This window comes from Dunckerocampus dactyliophorus, chromosome 1 (genome assembly GCF_027744805.1).
Source record: "Dunckerocampus dactyliophorus isolate RoL2022-P2 chromosome 1, RoL_Ddac_1.1, whole genome shotgun sequence".
NCBI lineage: Eukaryota > Metazoa > Chordata > Actinopteri > Syngnathiformes > Syngnathidae > Dunckerocampus > Dunckerocampus dactyliophorus.
The window spans coordinates 21462386-21487942 of NC_072819.1; the positions used below are offsets into that span (position 1 = coordinate 21462386).

The 25557-nt window shown below is 38.8% G+C and overlaps 1 protein-coding gene across 1 annotated transcript in view; it reads right to left on the reverse strand.

Moving 5' to 3' along the window:
- Window positions 1-25231, reverse strand: part of LOC129188549 (glutathione synthetase-like) — a 29461-nt gene extending 4230 nt beyond the window's left edge. Inside the window, exons 1-12 of the mRNA XM_054789253.1 lie at window positions 25075-25231; window positions 10243-10391; window positions 9939-10084; window positions 9760-9835; window positions 7316-7455; window positions 5721-5837; window positions 5437-5517; window positions 5285-5362; window positions 5135-5204; window positions 2043-2237; window positions 1270-1351; window positions 33-222 (exon numbers count right to left, since the gene is read on the reverse strand). Coding sequence (XP_054645228.1) covers window positions 33-222; window positions 1270-1351; window positions 2043-2237; window positions 5135-5204; window positions 5285-5362; window positions 5437-5517; window positions 5721-5837; window positions 7316-7455; window positions 9760-9835; window positions 9939-10084; window positions 10243-10374 — 1307 coding nt within the window. The 5' untranslated portion in view covers window positions 10375-10391; window positions 25075-25231. The remainder of the gene's footprint in view (window positions 1-32; window positions 223-1269; window positions 1352-2042; window positions 2238-5134; window positions 5205-5284; window positions 5363-5436; window positions 5518-5720; window positions 5838-7315; window positions 7456-9759; window positions 9836-9938; window positions 10085-10242; window positions 10392-25074) is intronic.
- Between the last annotated feature and the right edge of the window lie 326 nt (window positions 25232-25557).

Sequence of the window (25557 nt, forward strand, 5' to 3'; positions counted from 1 at the left end):
TCTTTGATTGTAGGACGTTTCTGCCTGCTTACCTCACGTAGACTCCATAGAAGCCCAATTCACTGAGACAGTTGCTGATTTTGAGGGGGGTGTTTCTTCTCAGCAGGTAGTTCTGTATAGGTCTAGGCTGGATCTTGTCCATCAGAATGTAGGCCATCCTCTCGGAACTGTCCTTCACTCTGCCCAGGACCTTGCAGATCTCTTCTCCATAAATGTTGTTCCCTTGAAAAGGGGGTAGTAGAAGCCAAACACTGAGGCTTTTTTGTGATGCCACAGCAGAAGTGAACCAGAGATGGCAAATAAGAAAAGTGTGATGACAACCACAGAACCAGAAATTCAACCTATTACACTGGAAACATTGGAAAGCATCTGGCTTCTCAGCACAGTGTGAGCAATGAATTCAATATAAATTACATACACAAATAAATTTTTCCAAGCAGATGCTAACATAATAGCATGTAGCTGCTTTAACATTGTGCCTAATGACTAGCATAGTAATGACCAGAGAAGCACATTCTTGGCATCTTCAAAGAGTTTCTCTTTACAGTGAAAGCTCTGTTAGCGTGTTTTTCAGTTTACGTTGAAAATTTATGCCACAATTGCGCCTCGGCTTGCATGCATTCTACAATATGGCGTGTGTTGTTAATCAGTCCAGGGTGTACCCTGCAACGATGTGGCAGCGAGATCAACAGAAAACAGCACCTTTGTGTTTCGTCATGAGTCATTTCTTGAATTCAATGGTGTTTTTCACCTTCTTTATCAAATCATGGCAATTGCAACTTTCTTTGGCTCCATTTTGGGTTATTTAGGTGTGAAATACTACTGAGTTAAAAAAATAACTCACTGCAAAACAGGAAGGTTTTTGGGAACAGTCATGTCAAGAATCATGTCTTCAATGAAGGTAAAAGTAAACAAAATGTTCATTAACCCCTTTCATTTCCCATTTATATGTATTTATATACATTTCAAATTGTTTTCTGCATGTGAAACTATAATTGTAAAACTTTAAAAATGTGTTCTCTGTTAACATTAACGGATTACTTTGATTTACATTATTTCTTATAGGAAAAATTGATTCTGTTAGCATCCATTTGCGTTAGAGCCGGACCTTCTGGAACAACTTGACGCCAACCAAGGTTCCATTGTATTTCATTTTAATTTATTGTCATTATACGGCAGTTAGGACTTAGAAAATGTTAATAAAAACATTGCCTGTACAATTTTATGAAGGACATAGTTTGACACAACAACAGATTCATTTGACTGTACCTCCTCCTTCTCGCTGAGGTTTCAGGACAAACCGGTCTGGTGTCGCCAGAGCCATCTCAACCGTTTTGTCACCCTCTGGTCCCTTTAACACAAGAAGTGAAAGGACTTGTCATCATTATGTAACAATGACATTTGCACTCTTCCTCTAACATTGCATGGGCCGATATTATCGGACATCCCTAATATGTTCTCATAAAAACAAGTATTTAATTTTAAAAATTCATACTTCTTTCAAAATCTTGTTTTCAATATTAGTGAAATAATGGTAGATTGCATTAAAATATATATATCTTGCTGATAGCTTGCAGTTGTTTGATGACTTTGTTTCACTGATCACCCTTTTCTTTTATAAATATTAGCATCTTAGCATATTAAATATTAGCATCATAACTCATTCTGTTATTTGCTAGCTTGCGAACAACCTTTGACAAACATTTTCCAGTGGGTCACTGTCTCTCCAAGTCACTGGTGTGTGTGAGTGATAAGAAGAAATTTCTCTGAGGGAAATTTCATGTCAACAAAGTACTCCACGTTTAAGTCTGCACGCCGGGTTCTGGTTTCCCTTGGGTCACGTAATTTTATATGTTGCCTTTTCCACAGGTGATTCTGAGTTGGAATTACAGTGGCAAATGCTGCTTCCTGAGAAACATAAATATCTACATACAAGTGGACACGGTTTAAGACTTTTTTCTTTGTTATGTTGCATATAAAGAATCGCCAGGCAACAATGCTGAGTGGCAGAAAAAAAAACATTGCAAAATATGGTTACTCACCATGTCTAGAGTGTAGAGGCCGGCAAAAGTAGCCCTGAGTTGCTCCACCGCTTGGGGCTGATCAGGGAAGAACCGTTCCAGAACTCCGGGTTTGGCGAGCACCTGCTGGACCTTCTTAGTTCCAGCTAGGTGGGTGCTGATATCTGGACACTTCACGGCCAAGGAGCGCTCCATCATCAGGCGAGCCTCCCACGTCTACCAATGAGAATAAGAAGAAGCTGGTAAACTACAAGGGAAAAATTTGTCCTGTATACTGACAAACCTGTCAGTATACACGACCTATTAATATTACAGTCGTCCCTCGCTACATCACGGCCTCACCCTACAGCGATTTTCACAAATTAATTAATAAATGATCACTTTTTTGTGGTTGAATATGCCCTATTATGAGTAAAACCTTTCCATTTTCTATGCAGTCTACGCTCTCCTCCAATGAAATGGTTTTCTCAACCGAAATGCATTATGGGAACACTTCGAAATGTTGGTTTTTTTCATATAAAACTAGTACCGATTCATGTTTCTATATTTCTGAGGTACAATGTTCCCTCGTTTAACGCTGGGGCTTTGTTCCAAAAAATACCCGTGTTAAGTGAAATCCTTGAAGTAGAAGTTTATTTTTTTTTCTGTTTTTTATATACGTTTTTTCGTTTACAGGATAGGTTTTTTCGTGTACAGGATATGTTTTTTTCATTTATTATATATGTTTTTTTTGTTTACAGTGCATGTTTTTTCATTTACAGGATATTGTATGTTTTTTGTTTATTACATGTTTATTTCCATTTAAGGTGCATGTTTTTTCGTTTACAGGATATGTTTTTTGTTTATTATATATATATTTTTCATTTACAGGATATGTTTTTTCATTTTTTATATATCTTTTAAGGTTGTAAAACCCCTCACCACACACTTTATACACTTTTGTTAGACATGAGAATATATATATGTTGCACATATAGAGGGCCTTGAAAGTGCGGATCACGTCTTGGTCCATGGGCTGAATCAGCAATGTAGTGTTTAGCGGCAGAAATTCAATTTCCACACCATCATACGACAAATCATCAGCGTGGCCTCCGGCTTTGTCCACAAGCAGCAGCACTTTAAAGTCTATTTGTTTTCCTCTGAAATAACGCTTGACCTCCGTGATGAAACACTGTTTGAATCAATCCATATTGATCACTTTTGTCATTCAAGCCTTTTCGTTGTGCATCCAGTAAAGGGGCAAAGTATTCTTATTTTAAAGAAACCCTGGTTTTATCATAAAGCCTGCAGCATTTCCACACATAACCAGAGTCACACGACCTTTTTGGGCCTTAAATCCTGCGCTTTTGGCTTCGTCCTGCATTATAAAAGGTGCGAGAGGGCATTCGTTTCCAAAATAAGCTTATACACTGGTGCAGCTTGTAAAGGAAGAAATCAGTTTTTTTCCTCTAAATTTAGTGGGTGCGGCTTATACACCAGGATTTACAGTAAATGTTTATTTATCCATTTCATTGGTAATTTATTTATACTCCTGATCAAAATCTTAAGACCAGCTGAAAAATTGCTAGAATTTGCATTTTGCACATTTGGATCTTAAAGAGGTTTGAAGTAGAGCTACAAAAGTTAGAAGGGAGAGTGAGACAAAAAACATTTGGAGCTTGTAATTTAAACAAACAAACAAAAAAATGAAATAGGTTGTTTATCACCTGATCAAAACTTTAAGGCCACAGGCTATAAAAGCCAAAATCTGCTCAAAATTGTAATTTTCTGTCAGGCATTCACACTGTCATGCCCTCCTGATGGCTAAAGCTAAGAAGCTTTCTCTTTTTGAAAGTGGTCGGATTGTCGAGCTGCATAAGCAAGGCCTCTCGCAGCGTGCCATTGCTGCTGAGGTTGGGCGCAGTAAGACAGTCATTCTACATTTTTTGAAAGATCCTGAGCATTATGGAACATTATGGCATTATGGCATCTGCAGGAAATGGGGTTAAAAAAACAAAAAACTAATTCAAAGACCTCGACCTTCAACGCCACAAAACTGCCCATTTAGACTTTGCCAGGGAGCATCAAACATGGGACATTGAAAGGTGGAAAAAAGTTTTATTCTCTGATGAGAAACATTTTTACCTTGGCGGTCCAGATGGCTTCCAATGTTACTGGCATGACAAGGAGATCCCACCTGAGATGTTTTCTACCCGGCACTGGAGGGGGGTCCATCATGATCTGGGGTGCTTTTTCATTCAGTGGAACACTGGAGCTTCAGGTGGTGCAGGGTCGTCAAACGGCGACTGCTTACATGCAGATGTTGCAGCGGGCATCCCTCATGACTGAGGGCCCTCGTCTGTGTGGTAACAGCTGGGTTTTTCAACAGGACAACGCTGCAGTTCACAATGCTCGCTTGACCAAAGACTTCTTCACGGAGAATAACATCATTCTTTTGGACCATCCTACATGTTCCCCTCGTTTAAATCCCGTAAAAACATTTGGGGATGGATGGCAAAGGAAGTTTATAAAAATGGCCATCGGGTCCAGACAGTTGATGCCCTTCGTGAAGCCATTTTCACCACTTGGAGCAATGTTCCCACTAGCCTCCTGGAAACACTCACATCAAGCATGCCCAAACTAATTTTTGAAGTGATTAACAAGAACGGTGGAGCTACTCATTACTGAGTCCTACTGAGAACATTTTTTATTCTGGTTTGGAGAGTTTTTATTTTTTGAACGATGGTCTTAACCTTTTGATCAGCTGATAAACAGCCTATTTCAGTTTGTTATTTTCAATAAGTTACTTTTTTTATGCTTTTTGTCTCACTTCTCCTTCTTGCTTTTGCATATTGTTGCTCTACTTAAAACCTTATTAAGACTTAAATGTGCAAAATGAAAATTCAAGCAATTTTTTTAATTGGTCTTAAGATTTTGATCAGGACTGTATATATTTCCCTTTGTTTTCTGCATGTATAATATAAATAGAATATAATTATTATCGAAAAATATGATTTTTGTTTATATTTCTGGGTGTCTACAACAGATTAATTGGATTTACATTACCTCGTAGGGAAAAAAATTGCTTCAGATGTAGTACTTTCACAAACTGAGGTTCCACAGCATGTGACTACCTGTTCAGACGTGTAGTTCTGAGGCATGTATCCATTCCTGAAGTACACCACTGCAACCTCCTGACCATCACTAAAAACAAGGTATTGACATATTTGTGTTAAAAAAAAAAACGCTGACACCCTTCATACTGATTTTCAGAGGAGACTTACACAAACAATCTCTTATTGTCGTCAAGCTTTCCAGATTTGGAGACCTCTTCAAAACGCTTTCTTATGGTGGTAATATTCCTAAAACGCATTGAAAGCAGAAAGATGTTCATTAAAAGAAAGATGCTTGGAGTGTATTTTCATGCAAAATTGACCTTTTCCACAATTCGTTCTCTATAAATCGTTGATCCAGGATGTTCCGCTGCATCGCCTCCACCAAGAACATGACAACTGCTCTGCAATAAAAACAGACGCTTCAATCAAGCATTCTCTACCAACACATAGAGGTATTCTGCACTAAGATTCAAAATAATGTTAGTGTATCTTTTGACCAAAAACCAGTACTTTAAATATATATTAAATCAAACTACAATAATTCATATATTACAGCAGTTAATTGGTAACGAGCTGACATTTAATGAGGTTTAAGGGTGTGTACCGATCTGATCCATAGAGCTCCCAGGCCTTAGCGATACCATCAGCCAGACCCACCGCAGGCTTGTTGTCTAAGATGCGTTGGCTCTCCTCCAGTCGTCCAGCCACCTTCAGGATGTGTCTTTGTAGCAGGAAAAAAAAACATGTCTTAAGTCTAATACTGTGTGGATTTTGATACATTTTCCAATGGGAAATAATGGGGAAAAAAAAAAAAAATCAGTCCGAGCGTCAAATTATGGCCATCATAAAACCATTAATAACCATACAGGTCATGTTAAGTTATGTAATATAGGTGAACAAATTAGGTATAAACGGCAACATTGCATTATTAACATCATTAATTGTTACAAGTGTAAAAAAGTTAACTACAATAAAATGCAAAAACACACTACTTTAAAAGGAAAACTGCACTTTTTTTTTGCCGATCATCCACGATCCTGATGTGAAACATGAACACATTTCTTTCCCTTTTCTTTGCGTTCTAAAAAGAGAAAACGAGTTAGCATGAGCCAGCTGTAACATTGCCCGTCACGGGAGGCACCTATTTCGACTATGAAGCCATCTACAAAAACCTCTAACAACATTTTATTGTTTTATATACTGTACATGCTGTGATCATGCATTAACAGGTACATTTATGATAACATGTAATACTTGGTGTCTTGCTGTATTTTGATTATTTTAAACATTACTGGAACTTCTTTTCTAGGCGCATTGATTTCACAGAGCTCAATGATCTGAACTTACACTACTTTCGTCAACAATGGTAGCATCGTGTGTGTGTGACTGCTATTAGTAATCATGGCAGACTTTGTGAGAGCTGCCGTCGGCGACTCTGACGACGACGACCTTTGGACAAATGAGGAACCAGAACGTTATCTTTTTGAGGATGAATATACAGAGGATTAGCTACAGGTTTTAGAAGATGAGATGAGAAAGTGAAACATCACAGCAGACCAGGGGCGAGAGAGTCAGAACCGTCATGGCTTGGTGGTGTAAATGTGGAGCTTGCCAAACCATGCAGACAGAAATTGAGTGTTTCTGCTGCACTGAGTGGCATACAGTGTTGCCATCGATGGAAAGGCTTTGTGTATATGGCGAGGAGGACATTGTTCCAAAACACTGCATCACAACAAAGGAAGAAGATCAGCTGGACCAGACGGACAACTGTCCATCAAGTAAGTCATCATGATATTGATTGTAATACATGGAGCACATAGTGATTGATATCACAGCTATATACACAGTCCATCTAGTCGTGTACGGACAAAACATGAAATGTGGGCTAATACTTCACCCATCAGTTGTCTATTCGTAGCTGTTCCTATGCTTGTTCTTGTTTCGCAGTCAATACTTTTCGGCCTATTGCCACAACCTTCTACAATATACGTTTTCTCTTGTTAGAACACACAGAAAAGGGAAAACAAATATGTGTTCATGTATCACATATGGATTTTACTTTAACATGTGAAATAATGACTTAAGTGTCACCAAAAAAACAAAGAAAAAGCAAAAATCCTTTGATGTTGACTGAGCTAATTATGCCAAGGTCTCATGAGTGAGAATGAATGAATGAATGAATGTTAATGATTGTCATACCGGTGCACATCAGGCGTGTGTGAGGCAAGGCCTCCAAAACTGGCAGAGATTGTATTGATCTCAATCTGCTTCAGAGATGTGGAGCCGTCCTCCCTCTGGTCCAGCATGTAGTCAGATCGATTCAGACCCAACACGATCGACTGTGAAGCGAGAGACACACTGGTGAAAAGGGGGCATTTGAGTAATTCATTTGAGGGAGTGTCTGCACCGTATTATATCTTCTTAAGATATCTTCTTCTTCTTACTGGCAATACTATAGAATTTAGGGATGCTCTGATCAGGGTTTTATGCTGTCGAGTCCAAAACCGATCATCCATGAGTGAGATCGACTGATACTGGGATTAACTGTTAATTTTAAAATATATTTATGATGAGTGCTACTGACCAGGGGCGGCGTATAGGCGGGAACATTTAGGACAATTACAGTCAGGGACCCCCAAAAATACATAATGATTACAAAATAAAAAGTAGGGACCCAACGTGATTTATTTTTCCAAAAGACCCAAAATTCCTGCACTCAGCTGCAACGTGTTTTTTGGACTTTGACGAGGGGCTCACACAGCTGACGTTGGTCCTGCTCCTTGCTACCTTGTTAGCAGTGCTGTGATCACGTGGGGTCTGCATGCACTGCTGGATAAAAGTGCTGGAGAGGAGCCTGGAATGGACTCCTTGTATTGGAGCGCTTACATTGGCGATATATATTGGCCGATATAATTCCATACTCGCTTTTTGCTGATATGAGACCGATATCATTATCGGATTGGGACACCCCTAACCACCACCATGCTTGAGTGTATGCAAAACACAATTTTCTTGGTACTAACTTTTGTTTCAGTTATTTTTCAGTGGGTAGTAAATATACACTCCTGATCAGAACCTTAAGACCAGTTGAAAAATGGCTAGAATTTGAATTTTGCACATTTGGATCTTAAAGAGGTTTTAAGTAGAGCTACAAAAGTTAGAAGGGGTAGTGAGACAAAAAACATTTGGAGCTTGTAATTTAAACAAACAAACAAAAAACACTGAAACAGGTTGTTTATCACCTGCGTTGTTTATCACCTGAGTTGTTTATCACCAAAAGTTTAAGACCACAGGCTATAAAAGCCAAAATCTGCTCAAAATGTTCATTTCCTGTCAGGCATTCACACTGTCATGCCCTCCTGATGGCGAAAGCTAAGAAGCTTTCTCTTTTTGAACGTGGTCACATTGTCGAGCTGCAAAGGCAAGGCCGCTTGCAGCGTGGCATTGCTGCTGAGGTTGGGCGCAGGAAGACATTCATTCAAAATTTTTTGAAAGATCCTGATCATTATGGAACAAAAAAATTAAGTGATAGATCAAAAAAAAAAAAATCACACCTGCGCTGAGCTGGAGGATCCAATTTGCTGTCCATCAAGACACAGGGCGGTCTTCCACCCAAATTAAGGCCCTTACTGGTGCCGACTGCAGCGCAATAACCATCAGATGGCATTTGCGGGAAAAGGGGTTAAAAAAACAAAAAACTAATTCAAAGACCTCGACCTTCAAGGCCACAAAACTGCCCGTTTAGACTTTGCCAGGGAGCATCAAACATGGGACATTGAAAGGTGGAAAAAAGTTTTATTCTCTGATGAGAAAAATGTAACCTTGACGGTCCAGATGGCTTCCAACGTTACTGGCATGACAAGGAGATCCCACCTGAGATGTTTTCTACCCGGCACAGTGGAGGGGGTCCATCATGATCTGGGGTGCTTTTTCATTCATTGGAACACTGGAGCTTCATGTGGTGCAGGGTCATCAAATGCAGGCTGCTTACGTGCAGATGTTGCAGCGGGCATCCCTCATGACCGAGGACCCTCGTCTGTGTGGTAACAGCTGGGTTTTTCAACAGGACAATGCTGCAGTTCACAATGCTCGCTTGACCAAGGACTTCTTCAGGGAGAATAACATCACTCTTTTGGACCATCCTGCATGTTTCCTGATTTAAATCCCGTAGAAAACATTTGGGGATGGATTGCAAGGGAAGTTTATAAAAATGGCCATCAGTTCCAGATAGTTGATGCCCTTCGTGAAGCCATCTTCACCACTTGAAGCAATGATCCCACTGGCCTCCTGGAAAAACTCAAATCAAGCATGCCCAAACGAATTTTCGACGTGATTAACAAGAACGGTGGAGATACTTATTACTGAGTCCTACTGAGAACATTTTTTGTTTTGGTTTGGAGGGTTTTTTGTTATTTTTTGAGCGATGGTCTTACAACCTATTTGAGTTTAATTGTTGTTTTCAATCAATTACTTTTTGTAAGTGCTTTTTGTCTCACTCCCCCTTCTTGCTTTTGCATATTGTAGCTCTACTTAAAAACTCATTAAGATCCAAATGTGCAAAGTACTAATTCTAGCAATTTTTCAACTGGTCTTGAGATTTTGATCAGGAGTGTATACCTGTATACATGCTGTACATTGATTACCTGTGACCTTCCTTCCTGAAGGATCTGCTGGTGGACCTTGAAAAGCCTTGCGGTGAAATCATCCACAACAATGGTACTAAAAGATACTGTATATTAATAATCATATTATATATTTGGAAAAAAAATTCACCTATAATATGTAGTATTTCAAAAATAAGTATTTCAACACTGCAGCACACCTGGCTAGAGCTTCTTGTAAGAAGTCAGGATCCTGGCTGATCTTATCCACCAGCGTGTTGTAGTGAGTTTGCACTGCCTTGGCTTGGAGGAAAACATCTTTGGGCACAGGCGTGGGGAAGAGGGTGAAGGGAGCATATGTCACCAACTAGAATACAAAGTGTAATGCTTTAGAATGTTATAATATTGTACAACAACATTAAATGCAGTTTTAAAATGCAAAAAAACAACAATCCTAAGAATGTGTGGGTGAAGAACTAGACATATGTATGTTTTCAAGTTCTTAAAGTTAAGGGAAATTCTCACCTCTGATGAATTGGGGGATTCTTTAACCCTCATAAGGACACCCTGCACAAGTGCTGCATCTTTAGCCACTTCCACCAATTCATTAATGAGGACTGTGTTCATCAGTAAGTCCTTTGGTATCCCTTGGGCCATTCTAATACATGCAAAATCTGAAAAAACAAGAAATTAATGGAAAATTCCAATGCTGCATTTAAACATACTGTAAATTCAGGTGTATAATCCGCACCCACTAAATTTAAAGGAAAAAACAGCTTTGTACATATATAAGCCGCACATGTCCATGTCATAAAATGGCTTGCTGTGGTGCACACAAGTCCATCTGGACCAGGCAGCCCTATATTTTACAGGAGCCAATTATGAGCTATGAAAAAACTCACGACAAGCTTGTCGACCCATTGGAAGTTGCAGGAGGTCATTACTCAATAACAGTCTGACTAACTGTGTCATCTTAAAAAAAGAATGCTAAACTCATCACACAGCAACTTAACACTAAAAAAAAGTGTACCTACGAAACATACAAATCAAGTACCAACACAAGTTTTAAATGAAAAAAATATATGTGCATGGCTCAGATCAAGGGTACCCAAGTGTTACATTTTGGGTAAAATTTCAAACTCGTGGATAGACCTTGGTAATGTTATAAACACAAACTTCAAACATGGCAAAACACACACACCCAACATACCACAGCTCGAGACATCTTCCATTTCCCATAGCAACCCTCCGAAGTTCACTCTTTCTTAAATGTAATGCACATAACTCAGTGTCGACTTTATGCTGTTATCTCTGCATAGATTTGACTTTTGTTAGAAAAGTAACATATTTATGATACTCTCTCAAAGTAAATAAAAACAAGTGAGAAATCTAGATCTTGACTTAAAGCTCTGAAAATATGGCAAAGAAAAATTGACCTTCAGTCCTTACCATGCCATTGTTGTGAGTGGTTCTTGAATTATCATGCTAAAGACAAAATTACAAGGCGATCTTTGACCTCCCATGAGGGACACGGCAATCGCTTCCGGGTTAAATATGGAGCAATTTATCAACGAACACGCTACAATTTATTTGTTTCGGATAAATGTCAACGACATATAATACGACCGATAAAAGTAAGTAAAATCCGACTAGTAATGATTAATAATTTTGCCCACTTCGCGTGTTTTTTTCGCTGCTGTGTGCACACGACACGAACGGCAACCTACGAGAGGTAAAAAAAAAAAAACGGCTGTCAAAACGGGTTACACTGCTCGATAAACACAAAATTTGTAACTCACCCGACGAAAAAAATCCTTTCAAAGTGCATAAAGATCTTCTCCAATATATATAAAAATGAAAAAAATCTTACCATAGACTTGACAATGGTTGTTAAATCGCCGATTGCTCGTCGAATTGAATGATGCTGCCGAGGTCGTGACTGTACATTACGCTAACACAAAATGGCGGACACAGTGAAACCTCGAAGTGTACGTACATAACGGGCCGGACATGAAATTTAGGCGTGTTAGACTTTTGTTCAAATAATCTTATTTTACACTTTTATACACAAAAAATCACTTTAGTTGCACAGTTGAGTAATTATTCCATGAATACAACCCCTGGCAAAAATTATGGAATCACCAGTCTTGGAGGATGTTCATTCAGTTGTTTAAATTTGTAGAAAAAAAGCAGATCACAGACATGACACAAAACTAAAGTCATTTCAAATGGCAACTTTCAAGAAAAAAAGATGTGGTAGTCAATAACAGTTACTTTTTAGACCAATCAGAGGGAAAAAAATATGGAATCACTCAATTCTGAGGAAAAAATTATGGAATCATGAAAAAAACAACAACAAAAGAATACTTCAACACACCACTAGTGCTTTGTTGCACCACCTCTGGCTTTTATAACAGCTCGCAGTCTCAGAGGCATGGACTTAATGAGTGACAAACAGTACTCTTCATCAATCTGGCTCCAACTTTCTCTGATTGCTTTTGACAATTTTTTTTACAAAAAGTTTGATTATCAAACTTCTTAAAGGAGGTAAATCATCACGCAATGTTGCAAAAGATGTTGGTTGTTCACAGTCAGCTGTGTCTAAAATCTGGACCAAGTACAAACAACATGGGAAGGTTGTTAAAGGCAAGCATACTGGTAGATCAAGGAAGACATCAAAGCGTCAAGACAGAAAACTTAAAGCAATATGTCTTGAAAACAGAAAATGCACAGCAAAACAAATGGGAGGAAACTGGAGTCAACGTCTGTGACCGAACTGTAAGAAACTGCCTAAAGGAAATGGGATTTACATACAGGAAAGCTAAACGAAAGCCATCATTAACACCTAAACAGAAAAAACAAGGTTACAATGGGCTAAGGAAAAGCAATCGTGGACTGTGGATGACTGGATGAAAGTCATATTCAGTGATGAATCGCGAATCTGCATTGGGCAAGGTGATGATGTTGGAACTTTTGTTTGGTGCCGTTCCAATGAGATTTATGAAGACGACTGCCTGAAGAAAACATGCACATTTCCACAGTCATTGATGATATGGGGCTGCATGTCAGGTAAAGGCACTTCCTCCCATTTGTTCCTCATTTGTTTTGCTGTGCATTTTCTGTTTTCAAGACATATTGCTTTAAGTTTTCTGTCTTGACGCTTTGATGTCTTCCTTGATCTACCAGTATGCTTGCCTTTAACAACCTTTCCATGTTGTTTGTACTTGGTCCAGATTTTAGACACAGCTGACTGTGAACAACCAACATCTTTTGCAACATTGCGTGATGATTTACCTTCTTTAAGACGTTTGATAATCAAACTTTTTGTAAAAAAAAATTGTCAAAAGCAATCAGAGAAAGTTGGAGCCAGATTGATGAAGAGTACTGTTTGTCACTCATTAAGTCCATGCCTCTGAGACTGCGAGCTGTTATAAAAGCCAGAGGTGGTGCAACAAAGTAGTAGTGGTGTGTTGAAGTATTCTTTTGTTGTTGTTTTTTTCATGATTCCATAATTTTTTCCTCAGAATTGAGTGATTCCATAATTTTTTCCTTCTGATTGGTCTAAAAAAGTAACTGTTACTGACTACCACATCTTTTTTTCTTGATTTCTTTAAGTGTTTCTTAAAGCCAGAAAGTTGCCATTTGAAATGACTTTAGTTTTGTGCCATGTCTGTGATCTGCTTTTTTTCTACAAATTTAAACAACTGAATGAACATCCTCCAAGACTGGTGATTCCATAATTTTTGCCAGGGGTTGTATATACCATTGAAATCATCCTGGGGTTTGTTTTTCCAAGGAATTATGTTCTTCAAAATTTTCATCGGCAGGCGGACACGAAGGTTATGTACTTTTCACTAATGATTACACAACAGTTATTTTTTTTTTACACTGAGAATTTTTGAATAAAACACATTAGAAACCAATTTCAGACATCATTCTTTAATTCTAAGTAGAAATCATGACAAAATTATCAGAGAAAATATTGTTAATTTCACAACAAAAGTAGACATGCTTTACATGTAACATTTCAATGTCCAAATATAGACACTTTTTTACAACATAGACGTGCTAGCGCAAAATAAAAACATGAACACACTTAATTTATGGTTTGGTAAGCTTCTTCACTCTATAAACGTCAGAGTGATAGGGATAGTACACATTGTTAGAACAACAATTTCAAATATTACTCAAGTGAAGTTGAAGACAGCAAAGGGTACCCTTGATCTGAGCCATGCACATATATTTTAAAGTTTGCCCATAATGCATTGCGTCTGAGCAAAGCATTTAATTGGAGGACAAGCGGCATAGAAAATGGATGCATGGATGGAAGGATGGATGGCGCTGCAATGCTGCCTCTGTTCACCAGAAGGAGCCAGAGGAGCCCAGAGGGAGGCTGACAACATTGCAGCGCTCTGGCAGGCACCAATGAGTGTTTTGCTCAGATGCAAAGCATTATGGGGAAACTTTAAAATACAGTCAAACCTGTCTTAGCGGCCACCTTTATAGAACGGCCACCTGCCTATAGCAGCCACTGAAAAATCCCACGCAGCAAATTTACATGTTATAGACCCTGTATATAGCAGTCACCTGTTCAACGCAGCCAGCGGCCACCCATTTTGTCTCCCTTGGTCAATATCTGACTGCATATAGCGGCCAAATTATCAACTCAAGTAGAAGCTTCATGCACGAAAAAGTTTCGTTTTTCAATCAATGAAGCCGTCGTGTGTAGACTTTAATTACTGAGTCCTAGCTCAGTCACAATCATTCACAAGATCCACACAAACTGTCAGTTGTTCCACATAAAAAAAGCCGTCTTCTTTTGAGCTTGCTCTTTCCTGGTCAATCATGTAACTTTAAGAGCATTTGCGCCAAAACATTACCGCAAAGTAGGCTGGGAACAGGACGTGCTCCCAGCGACGCTACAATAAAAAAAAAAAAAAAAAAAAACATACGCTAGCATGCATGCGGCAGCGGGAGCAAAACTGAGTTCGGTTGTACTTAATTGAAGTATTTTAGAATGTACTCACGTTATTTTTCATCAATCCTCATCCACAAATCCATCAAAGTCCTCATCTTCTGTATTCGACACAAACAAAACCGTCTTCTTTTCCGTTCGCTACTAGTGTTATTCAGGTCCGAAGCAAAGAAGGAAACTTCTCCTGTTGCTTCTGCCAACTTTTACTGAACGCGGCCACCAGACAGCAGCTCAGAACACACACACACATCTCTCAACATCGTCTCTCCTTCCTGCTTGCCTACAAGGCAAAGGTTAAACAAGCCCCACTACATAGCTGTCCAGCCAATGCCTGTAAGAAATGACACCGTTTATTTCCTGGTGTGCACTGGTCAATACTGTAATGCCGCTTGTTGTGGGGAAGGAGAGACTCACGTCGCCGATGCACTTTAATGGCTTTATTGACAGCGGAGAACACTGCAGGACTTTACACCCACGCCAACATAAACACACTTCCCAACTCTCTCGAAACTCACAGCTAGCACTGAGCCTAGCTCTCCTGCTCGGGACGCCCACCGTCACTTCCCGTCACTTCCTGATGAACTAAAGCTGTCTGCCGTATAAAAAGTAAAATATTAAAAACAAGTGTAAGACATTACTAGCATAGCTTTGTTCTGTGGGTCGTGGATATATTCTATCAGTTATTATTAAGCCTCTAGCTTCCTTTTAGTAAGTAAAAACCTTGGCTATGATTGCACTACATTGTCATGTAGACCTACAAAGTACACTTGGAAGAACAAGAGGTGAATAAATGTATTGCAACTGATGTGAAACTGATGAGGGGTAGGATTAAATAAGCTTTGCTTCTTACTACTCCTTTTTGGACATGCAAAATTGTGAATTGTACTATGTGATGTGCTACTGTTTGACTCATGCATGTTCAGGATTAAAACCATGAACCATGATAATAACAAGCCTAGTAGTGCTGTACAACTTTTATTCGCAGTCCGCAGTGCCCTCTACTGGTCAACATTATTATTATTTTTTTCCCCCTTTTTGTTCTTTTTTTCCCCTCTACTGGTCAACATTCAAACTGGACACCAACCTGTCTATAGAGGCCACCTGTCTATAGCGGCCACTTTGGCAGACTCCCTCTAGTGGCCGCTATAGACAAGTTTGACTGTAGTTATTTTTCATTTTAAACTCGTATTGGTACTTGGTTATTTGTATATTTCTTAGGTACACCTTTTGAGTGTTAGGTAGCTGTGTGATGAGCGTAGTGTTCTTTGTAAGATGACACCGTGAGTCAGACCGTTATATTGAGTGGCACAGTACAGTATTTAAACGATTATTAGTAGTTAGGGCTGAGTGATAAATATTTTTAAAATATCAATATTTACTTTAAGCACGATATCAAAACCAACCATATAGTTGATATTGATATAGACTGGATTTGCGCTGTATGTCCCTCATCCCTGCATGTAGGAGGAGGGAGGAGAGACGGAGCAGAAGCCCGGCGGCTCCAATCAAAGTGACAGCATCTGCTGTGGAAGAATTAGTCAGCAAGGAATAAGTGGTAGCTCGGTAATGTGGAGGTACTTCAAATTCAGAGCATTACAAAATATTTTTCACCTTCTTAAAAATTGGCACATACAAAGATGCGCTCTGTCTGCTGCGCTCCTGTTGCGTTCTTCATTAAAGGAAAAGCAAAGTAGTGTTGTATTATCAAGAGGTGTCCTATCACATTGCTAAAATATGGTCCCTGTTGCAACAGTGGAAAAAAACAGCTTTAAAAACCCGCTGAAAATGAAGAATTTGCAATGTCCTGCGAGTTGACAGGTTGGAGTTCTTGGCACGAAATAAGGACATGCTTGTGTCTTCTAAAATTGTTTACCTAAAAAAATACTACTGTTCAGTTTAAAGTATTTTTGAGTTGCGGACATTGTGAAATTTCCTCTTAAACCGGGCACTCCTTCATATTTTGTTCTTTTGTTACTAGCTGAGGATTTGAGCATTGTTAAAGTTTTGTTATAAAAAAAGATAATATTTGACTTTTTCTATACTGTACACTAGGTCCCCAACTTACGAACACTCGACTAGCGAACATTCGCGGATACGAACACAAGCCGACTGGTCTATATTTTATTTTATTTTGCCTTGTAGTTGCTCAATCAGTATTTATACTGCTACTGTACATGCTTGACCAGAGGGCACTGTGACACTGCTAATGGGACCAACAGAGGCAGCGTTAGAGCTAATGGGACCAACACAGGAAGAGTTAAACGCTGGGGAGATAAAGCTAAATGGAAAGCTAAATTATACAACCCGGACAGAGCGTGTGATTAAAGTTTATGAAGAGTTAATAGGCCTGCTTAATTCTACACCACCCACAGAACACTACCTCTTTTAGAAGAGTCTAACGATGACGACGATTTGTCCTTTTTTTCTCAATAACTCCTCCTCCAAATCCACCACAACGACGTATGCTCGACCACTCCTCTTCAAAGGTAAATAACATTTATCATTACGTATTATTATATCACTTTTATTATTGTTTTTTTTCATTAATTATCCTCGTTTAATATTACTACTACATCCAAACTCATATTTACATACATACACATATACTGTATATGTATACACGTACATGTAGTACCTATATCATTGGTAATATTACCTTTTCCCCTACTTAAGAACAATTCGACATAAGAATGGTTGTCTGGAACCAATTGTGTTCCTAAGTTGGGGACCTAGTGTATTTCAAAAAGAGAATGGCCTACTTTATTTTAGAGGTAATTTTTAGATAAGTAAATAGTACCTCGCATAACATAAACCTTCTTTTACAGAAATTACACTGAACATAAAGAATTTATGTAAAGTTTTTGCATCGTATTACAGAAGAAATTCCATATAACATAAAACGTCAAGTCAGTGCAAGTCTTTTTTTTTTTTCCAATCAACTTTATTAATGCCTCAAGTTGGTGCAAGTTCAGACTAACACTTGGTGACGCCTTCTGACGCATCACGCTCTCATTAGCTGAATTTCAGGGCACCGCTTCCGCTCTCATCTCATTGGCTGATTATCGGGGCACCGCCTACGCTCTCATCTCATTGGCTGAGTTATACAGCACGTACGTGAGTTTGTGTGAGAGACAGGCTTGTCCCTTCAAACTCCTTCCTCTTCGTAGTCCCCCTGAAACTAACTTAATTAAGTTAGGTTACAAATTAAAATTTTGCTCACAGCATTATCGTGTAGTGCGTGTGCGTTTGTCTGTGAGACCAGCTGACTCTTCGACTCTTTGAGTCGCGTTTCGACTAGGCTAGTCCTTCTCTTCCTTCCTTCCTCCACTTGCGCTCCTGATCAAGACATCTCGTGAACGGTAGAACTGTTTTTGTTTTTCAGTTTTATTCATGTACAGTAATCTTATTTATTACCTTATTTTATATTGGAATGTTACTGTACTATGTTTATGCTAATGTTTTCTTATATTTTCCCACCATATTTGGTGGACTTTGAATATTTTGAAGTGCCAAGGTGTGAGTTTGGGAAGATCTTGGAATGGATTAGGCTATTACATGTATTTTACGCTTCGTATAACATAAAAACCCTATAACATAAAGGTTCTTGGAACGGATTATTTACGTTGTAGGGGCGTCTACTGTATATCGATATTCAAACTAAATATATCGGGATATGACTTTTGGTCCATATCACCCAGCCCTAGTAGTAGTTCTGAAGTAAAGGACCCCTTTATAAGCCACAGCGTTCAAGGTTTAATAAAAAAGTAGCATCTTAACACCTGCAATTACGGTAGTGGTTTCAGTTCAACTGGCTTCTGTGTTAACTGGCTCCCTCTTTTTTTTTTGTTCTTGCCCACAGATTCGTCATTTCCTCATACTGCTTCATCTAAATGTGCCAATGATATAAGTGCCCAAATATTCAGTAAACACGAGGAATATACCGCCAACAACAAATACAACAAATACTTGTAGAAGTAACAGACAAAGTGATACAAGTGGATCTGGTAGGAAATATGGACCACCCATGTCAATGGCTCATGGGAAGCAATTTAACAAGGTTGCGATTATGGTGTTTATCCCTCAAATTAATGTTAATATGCCGCATTCCATTGAATAACAGTGCAGCAAAACGATGGAGGACACATACAAGAAAATATTAATGCAGACTGGCTTGGTGTAAGAACGCAGATGAACATGTTAGAAGCGCTTTTTTTTTTAATCTGCTAGATTCATTATGTCTGATGCGGAAGATAATTTTCACTGCTGTCTGATCACATTGTGTTCAACTATTTCATGTCTTGTGCAACACACCTTGCACACACACACAATTGGAGCAAATCGTTTCAATGTTTGCTTTAGAAACTGGATAGATTACAATCCTCCAAATGATAATTTACACAACGAAAAGAGAAATTCACACGCACTTGTAGCCTATGTCACCATCCGTGAATTGTCAATTTTACATAATTGGCCATGATGTACATGTTTTTTTTGTTTTAGAACGGCTTTAAAAATCCATATATTTAAAGTCATGGTTATGGTGGTTATGGTTTAATTTTATTTGAATATGCATGCACGTTACAACGGAATACATCACATAATTCAATGTACAGTTCCACATGTCCAAAAGGAGTAGAAAGAAGCAAATCTTATTTAATCCCTCCTCCATCCGTTCCACTTTTTGTGCAGTACATTTTATTCACTTCCTGTATTCCATGTGATTTTTGAATACATAGAATAACGATAAGGTAATTTTTCACAAGTAATATAATAATCAGTATAATAATAATAAATAGAGACAAGCATAACAAACAAGTTCACGACTCTTGTGCCTTGTACTTTGCAAACATCAACTGCTTGTATTGTTTTTTGAATTTGCTCATCTTGGTACATTGTTTGAGTTCCTTACTCAATCCGTTCCCTAATTTCATTCCACATACTGAAATGCTGTGGTTTTGAAATGAACTATATAAGCAGGAATAACAAGAGTGGAGAAGGGGCTTTGTATAGAGATAAACATCTGAACTACAAAGTAGTGAAAAGCATGTTATTCACAATTGACAACATTTTGGAGTGTGTAACTATTGAAATAAGTAAAGAAAAAAAGCACAAATTTATTAGTGAGTTGTTTATATACTGTAGAACACCTAAGTCAAGCATAGAAATGTTCAAGGACTAGATCAACTCAACCTTCACAGGCATCAGCCAAAAAATGATCTTTGTATGTGGTGACTTCAATATTGATCTTCTGAAATAACCACAAGATAATAGATGACTTCGTGGATACAATGCACAGTTTGAGTCTACTTGTATATCCTAAAATCAGTAGACCAAGCAGAATTACAGAACACTGTGCCACGCTACCGGTAATTGATAATATATTTACTATATATTTAATGATTTGGATAATAGCATGACTAGTGGTCTGCTAATGAATGACATCAGTGATTTACAATTTGTGTTTATAATTTACAATGAAAACTACGTGAAGAGAAAGGTCGAAAACAAAAAGACATTTCAAAGACTACGAACAGAAGAAAGAATTAACGCTTCTAAGAAAGATCTGGAGGAGCAAAGCTGGGAGTGTGTCTTATCGTGAAAATGATGTGGATAAAGCATACATACACTTTCTCAATATTTATATGAAGCTTTACGATAAGCACCGTCCATTGACGGAATTGTCTAATAAGAAAAAAAGGAGAAATCAACCATGGATGACAAAGGAATTGCAAAAATGCTTGTAAAAAGAAAAACACATTATATAATAGATTTATTATACAAAAAACTAACGAGACCTAAAAAATGTTCAGTAAATACTTTGTAAACATTGGACCAAATTTAGAAGAAAGGATCCCAAATAACTTGTCAGAGGAAGAGGAGAATGTAAGTATAGTCAGGAATCCCAACTCCATGTTCCTCACAAGTATGACAAAAAAAATAATTGCTATCGTCAATAAAAGTAAGGCAAAAACCTCAATTGACTGTAACGTTATTGACATGGGAATGATATAAAAGGTCATTGCAAAGATCGCGGAACCATTGACGTACATTAGTAACTTATCATTTCAGACTGGTGTATTTCTAAATAAAATGAAAATAGCTAAAGTATATTAAAGCAAATTTAATAGTGAAGTAAATTTTCAAAACAGGAGACAAACATCAATTCACTAACTACCGACCAGTTTCTCTATTGCCACAATTTTCTAAAATCATAGAAAAGCTCTTCAGCAACAGATGAGATACATTTATAAATAAGAATGAATTGTTGACGGATAGCCAATATGCATAAAGAGCAAACATTTCAACTTCCATGCAGGCCGTGTTTTCCCAGTGTCTTTCTTATGGTGGGCTAATAAACACTGACCCTAACTGAGGCACATGAGGCGTGCAGTTCTTTGAATGCTGTTGTGGGGTCATTTGTGACCTCTTGGATGAGTCGTCGCTGCACTCTTGGGTAACTGTGGTTGACCGGCCACTGCTAGGAAGGTTCACCACTGTTCCATGTTTTTGCCATTTGAGTCCCAAAGCTTTAGAAATGGCTTTATAACCTTTTCCAGACTGATAGATCTCAATTAATCTCAGTTAAGTTATGTTTTAACAGGTGGAGCAATCACTTTTCCACACAGGGCCATGCAGGTTAATCTCTTAATAATAAAAAGTTTCATTAAAAAACTGCATTTTGTGTTCAGTAGTGTTGTCATTGACTAATATTTAAATATGTTTGATGACCTGAAACATTTAAGTCTGACAAACATGCAAAAATAAATAAATAAAAAATTAGAAAAGGGGCAAACACTTTATCACACCCCCTTGGTGCTCACAAGATGGCGCTCAAGAGACGTGAGGATGTTAACAGGTAGGCCCAAATACAGGGTTTTAGAATTCCAATATACTGTATATAATTTACATCACATTTCTATTTCATTTTCCCGGTCCTTTATGCGTCAGCAGGGTCATAACATCTCGAGGTGGGACAGCGCAACGCTCAAGCACCCTACTCAACAAGATGTCACACCCCACGGTATTCTTGTTTGTAAAGTAAGCCATTCTTGCATAGTTATGTAAAAATGTAGCCTCGTGGTCAGTGAAATTTTTTTTCGGACGGGTCTACCACCTGACTTTTTTTGTTCCATAACCATCAGGATCTTTGAAGAAGTTTCAAATGACTAAGCAGCAATGGCACGCTGTCAGAGGCCTTGCTTATGCAGCTCAACAATCTGACCGTGTTCAAAGAGAGAAAGCTTTTTTGAGATCATGACAGTGTGGCTACCCGACAGAAAAAGACACTGAATCCACATTTTTGTCAAGATTTTGGCTTTTAAAGGCTGTGGTCTTAAACTTTTAATCAGCTGACAAACAGCCTATTCCACATGCTTGTTGGCAATACATTTCTAACTCGAGTTTTTTGTTTGTGAATCTTTGGTCATGAGTAAAACATGCTTTGTATGTTTGTGAGGTGTTGGCATGATTTTAACTCCATACGGCACATCTTGTCTAATTGTGCAAACAAAATAAAGATGCCATAAAAAAATACCTTGAATGAGCTCATTCAATCCCAGCTATTTTTCAAAATCCAACCACTTCAGTAAACTGATTTTGACTGATTTTTCAAGGCACACAGAATATTGTGTTCTATGGCTATATAGAGATGGAACCTACCAAAAGAAAGATTAGACTCTCATCTTTCATCAGAAAAAAAAGTTAGTGTCCACCTTTTTCCGTTCTTTAGTAATCAGCAGTAGAACATAGGTAAGTTTCAGGAAAATATCGGTTCCCAACAAAAAATGGGAGGAAAACCGCTTTTTGTGAAAAGATACACTTCAAGCATAACTTTCACTTTGACACAAGTATTTTGCTTTTGTGACAGCTCAGATAACTAAACAAGGGTACCACAACATAAACAATACAAAAAAGGTTGTTTTACATCAGTGGTCGCCAACCCGCTGATTGTGAGCGACTAGTTGATCTTTGGGACTTTGCCGGTCGATCACGAGAACATTTTGAAAAAAATGTATTATAATATCAGTGCCCTCACCTCCCGGACAGCGACCAACAGGCACGCATTTTGTCCACTGAATGCGCGAACCCCAGCAAGGAGCCCGGTCATCAAAACCCGGCCGGAAGTACACTAGTACACCGGCTCGCCTCCTCGCGCTAGCAAAAAGCTCGAGCGAGAGAGGGAGGGAGTGACAGAGCTGCAGCAATGTGCTTACGCACGCAACAGTAATTACTGCACGTTAATAGGGCTTAAAGTCTGCCTTTGCTACCTCAAAGATAGGCTACAAATATAACTCCATATACGTGCACCTCCAAATAAAAATCTTTAAGCCACGACGACGCCGCTCGTTAAGTGCTGACCATTGTAGCGCGTTGACCAGCTGCATCGCTCGTCCAATACACTGAGCCAACAAGCCATATAGTTGTCGTTTGCTCGTGAAGCTGACGCCACAACCCCAACCCGGACCAAGAGCCACAAAAGTAGGGGTGCCCAACGTGTGGCTAATGGCCTGCTGCCCATGGCTCATTTATCATTGCATCACTGCAGAAACAACATAGAACTGGAAAAACAGCAAAAATGGTAAATACACAGCAAAAGCGTAACCTTCTGCACGCTCCTCCATGCTCTTCCACGTCCTCCTTGCAGTCGAGTGTGTAAGTACATGCAAAAGATCAATGCCAAGCTCTTATCAAATGCCACCTTGTGGCCGTTTTTATGGCTTACAACTGCTTCAAAAGTGACTTTGTTTAGTCTGAAGTTGGGTCATCACCTCTTTTTAACTCTCGCGCACAAAAAAAAAAAAACGAAACGACATATAAATACGCCTTTAGTATTGAATGAGTTGATAACAACTGGAATTGCATTGGTAACTACTGTATGTCTTCCTTACTCACAAACACGGGCATTACAATTTGTTGAGGTTTTGGAGCTGGAGGCTAACATCCCAATAGGAAAATTAGCAAAGTTACAGCTGTTTCTGAAATACTGAGCAAATTTGTCCAATGATGTATTGCATCAATAAATGTAAGGATTTTTGCATTTCATTAACAAACATTTAATTCACCGACACGAAAAGCACACGCTACAATATGCGATATCGTATTTGTACAATATGCGAATATCAGTGCATGCCGTAGAAATGATTTGCTCCCATCGTGTGAGCGGGCAAGGTGTGTTGCATGGTGGCATGAAATAGACTCACACATGAAAATGACAAAAAATGACGAACCAGTGGACATAAACAAAGAGATGAGTTGACCAAGTTGCCACAGCTGGACTCAAGAGTCACTTCACACAGAAGCCAGTTGCACCAAAACACACGTTAGCAAAAAGTGCAGATTTGGTCAACAAAACACAGGAAAAATTGAATTGCTATATTGTTATATGGCACAATATACTGCAATTCATCAGTCAGCTCTCGTCAGTGTTTGGCAAGTGTATAAAAAAAAACAACTGACTACATGTTATTCAACTGCATTTGTCACGACTCTGTCTGCAACATATAGCAATGTTCCAAAATCTGGCATTTAGCCATGCAAAAATCTGAGACTGTGCACGCATGCTTGATTTGGAGAGTCCGTGGGGATGTCCTTAAAATGCTATTTTCTCATCGGATATCAGGTGCATTTTCATACGTATACATATTTGTTTTGAATTTTGGATCGGATTTATATTGAGTGTTGGACCACATCGAATGCTTCGAACGTGAAGTCCAACTTGAAGCCTTTCAAACTCATGCTAAAATTATGCTAAAAAGCACTGATTTTCTCAAATATGGAGTTGATGTTATACATTCCCGTCATCGACGTTAGCTAGGTATTTCTTGTGGTTCGTGTGGGGTGAAAACGAATACACAGCGTGCTGCTACACTGCGGTGTGAGGCATATAAATGAAAAATATGACACTTCATTTTCTTTCCTGGACTTTCTGATTATCAAAAAAACTTAAATGGCTACTCTTTTGACTTTCAAAATAGATTTTCACAGCCTATGTTATTATGTATTTTTTAGTACGGTTGTACTTAGCAAGGTCCGTGGGTCGATAACTGCTTTTGTCTTGACTCAATGTTAAAGCAATGGGAACCAAAGGCACTATTTTCCGGTATAAACTCTGTTGTAACTTATTTAATATTTGGGGTAGAGAAGTGAATGAGCTATCAAATTAAAATTTACATTATGCGTTTAATCACAAACTTGATTTAACAGATTTCATTTTTTTTACATTGCTACAACATATTGAGCAGCTATAAATTAGCCAACATGCTAACTGAAGTTTAACACGACAAACATGTGCGTGTACATTCTTCCTAGCATGTCTCACTTTGTATGGTAGAAGCTTTTTTTAAACTACAATTTCCGTGAGTGGCAAAAGATGAGTGCATTACCTTTCCGCAGCAGGTATGACGTGTGGCGTTGCTATTGCTGTCTGGATAGACGAGGAATTTTGACACACTACATCCCGTCCAAAGACCTGGGAGATCAAACCAAAGACAATTTATGAATAAAACTGCATAATTTACCAAAAATACATGTAATAGGGCGTAGTACGCAATGGCGTAGAAAAGTCCGCCATATTGGTAAGCAAACGAGCGGGGCGGGGCTAGGCGCGCAACCGTGTGCAATGTAGTCATGTAGTGTATTTCCTGGCTCTGAAGTGAGTGTAAAAGTATAAAGTTATGCGCAGTGTGTACACTTTAATGAAATGAGCTTCCGGCGCGGGCGGGCTTCTTTCCGGTTGCGGGGATATCTCTGGGGCTGCTGGTGTGTGGCCCAGCTGGGGTGTGATCTCTCGCCGGTCACGGGGGTTGGCTGTCCTCCGGCGCCCTGTTTCTGGTTGGGATTGCCTCTCTGCGGCCCCTTGCTGGTCT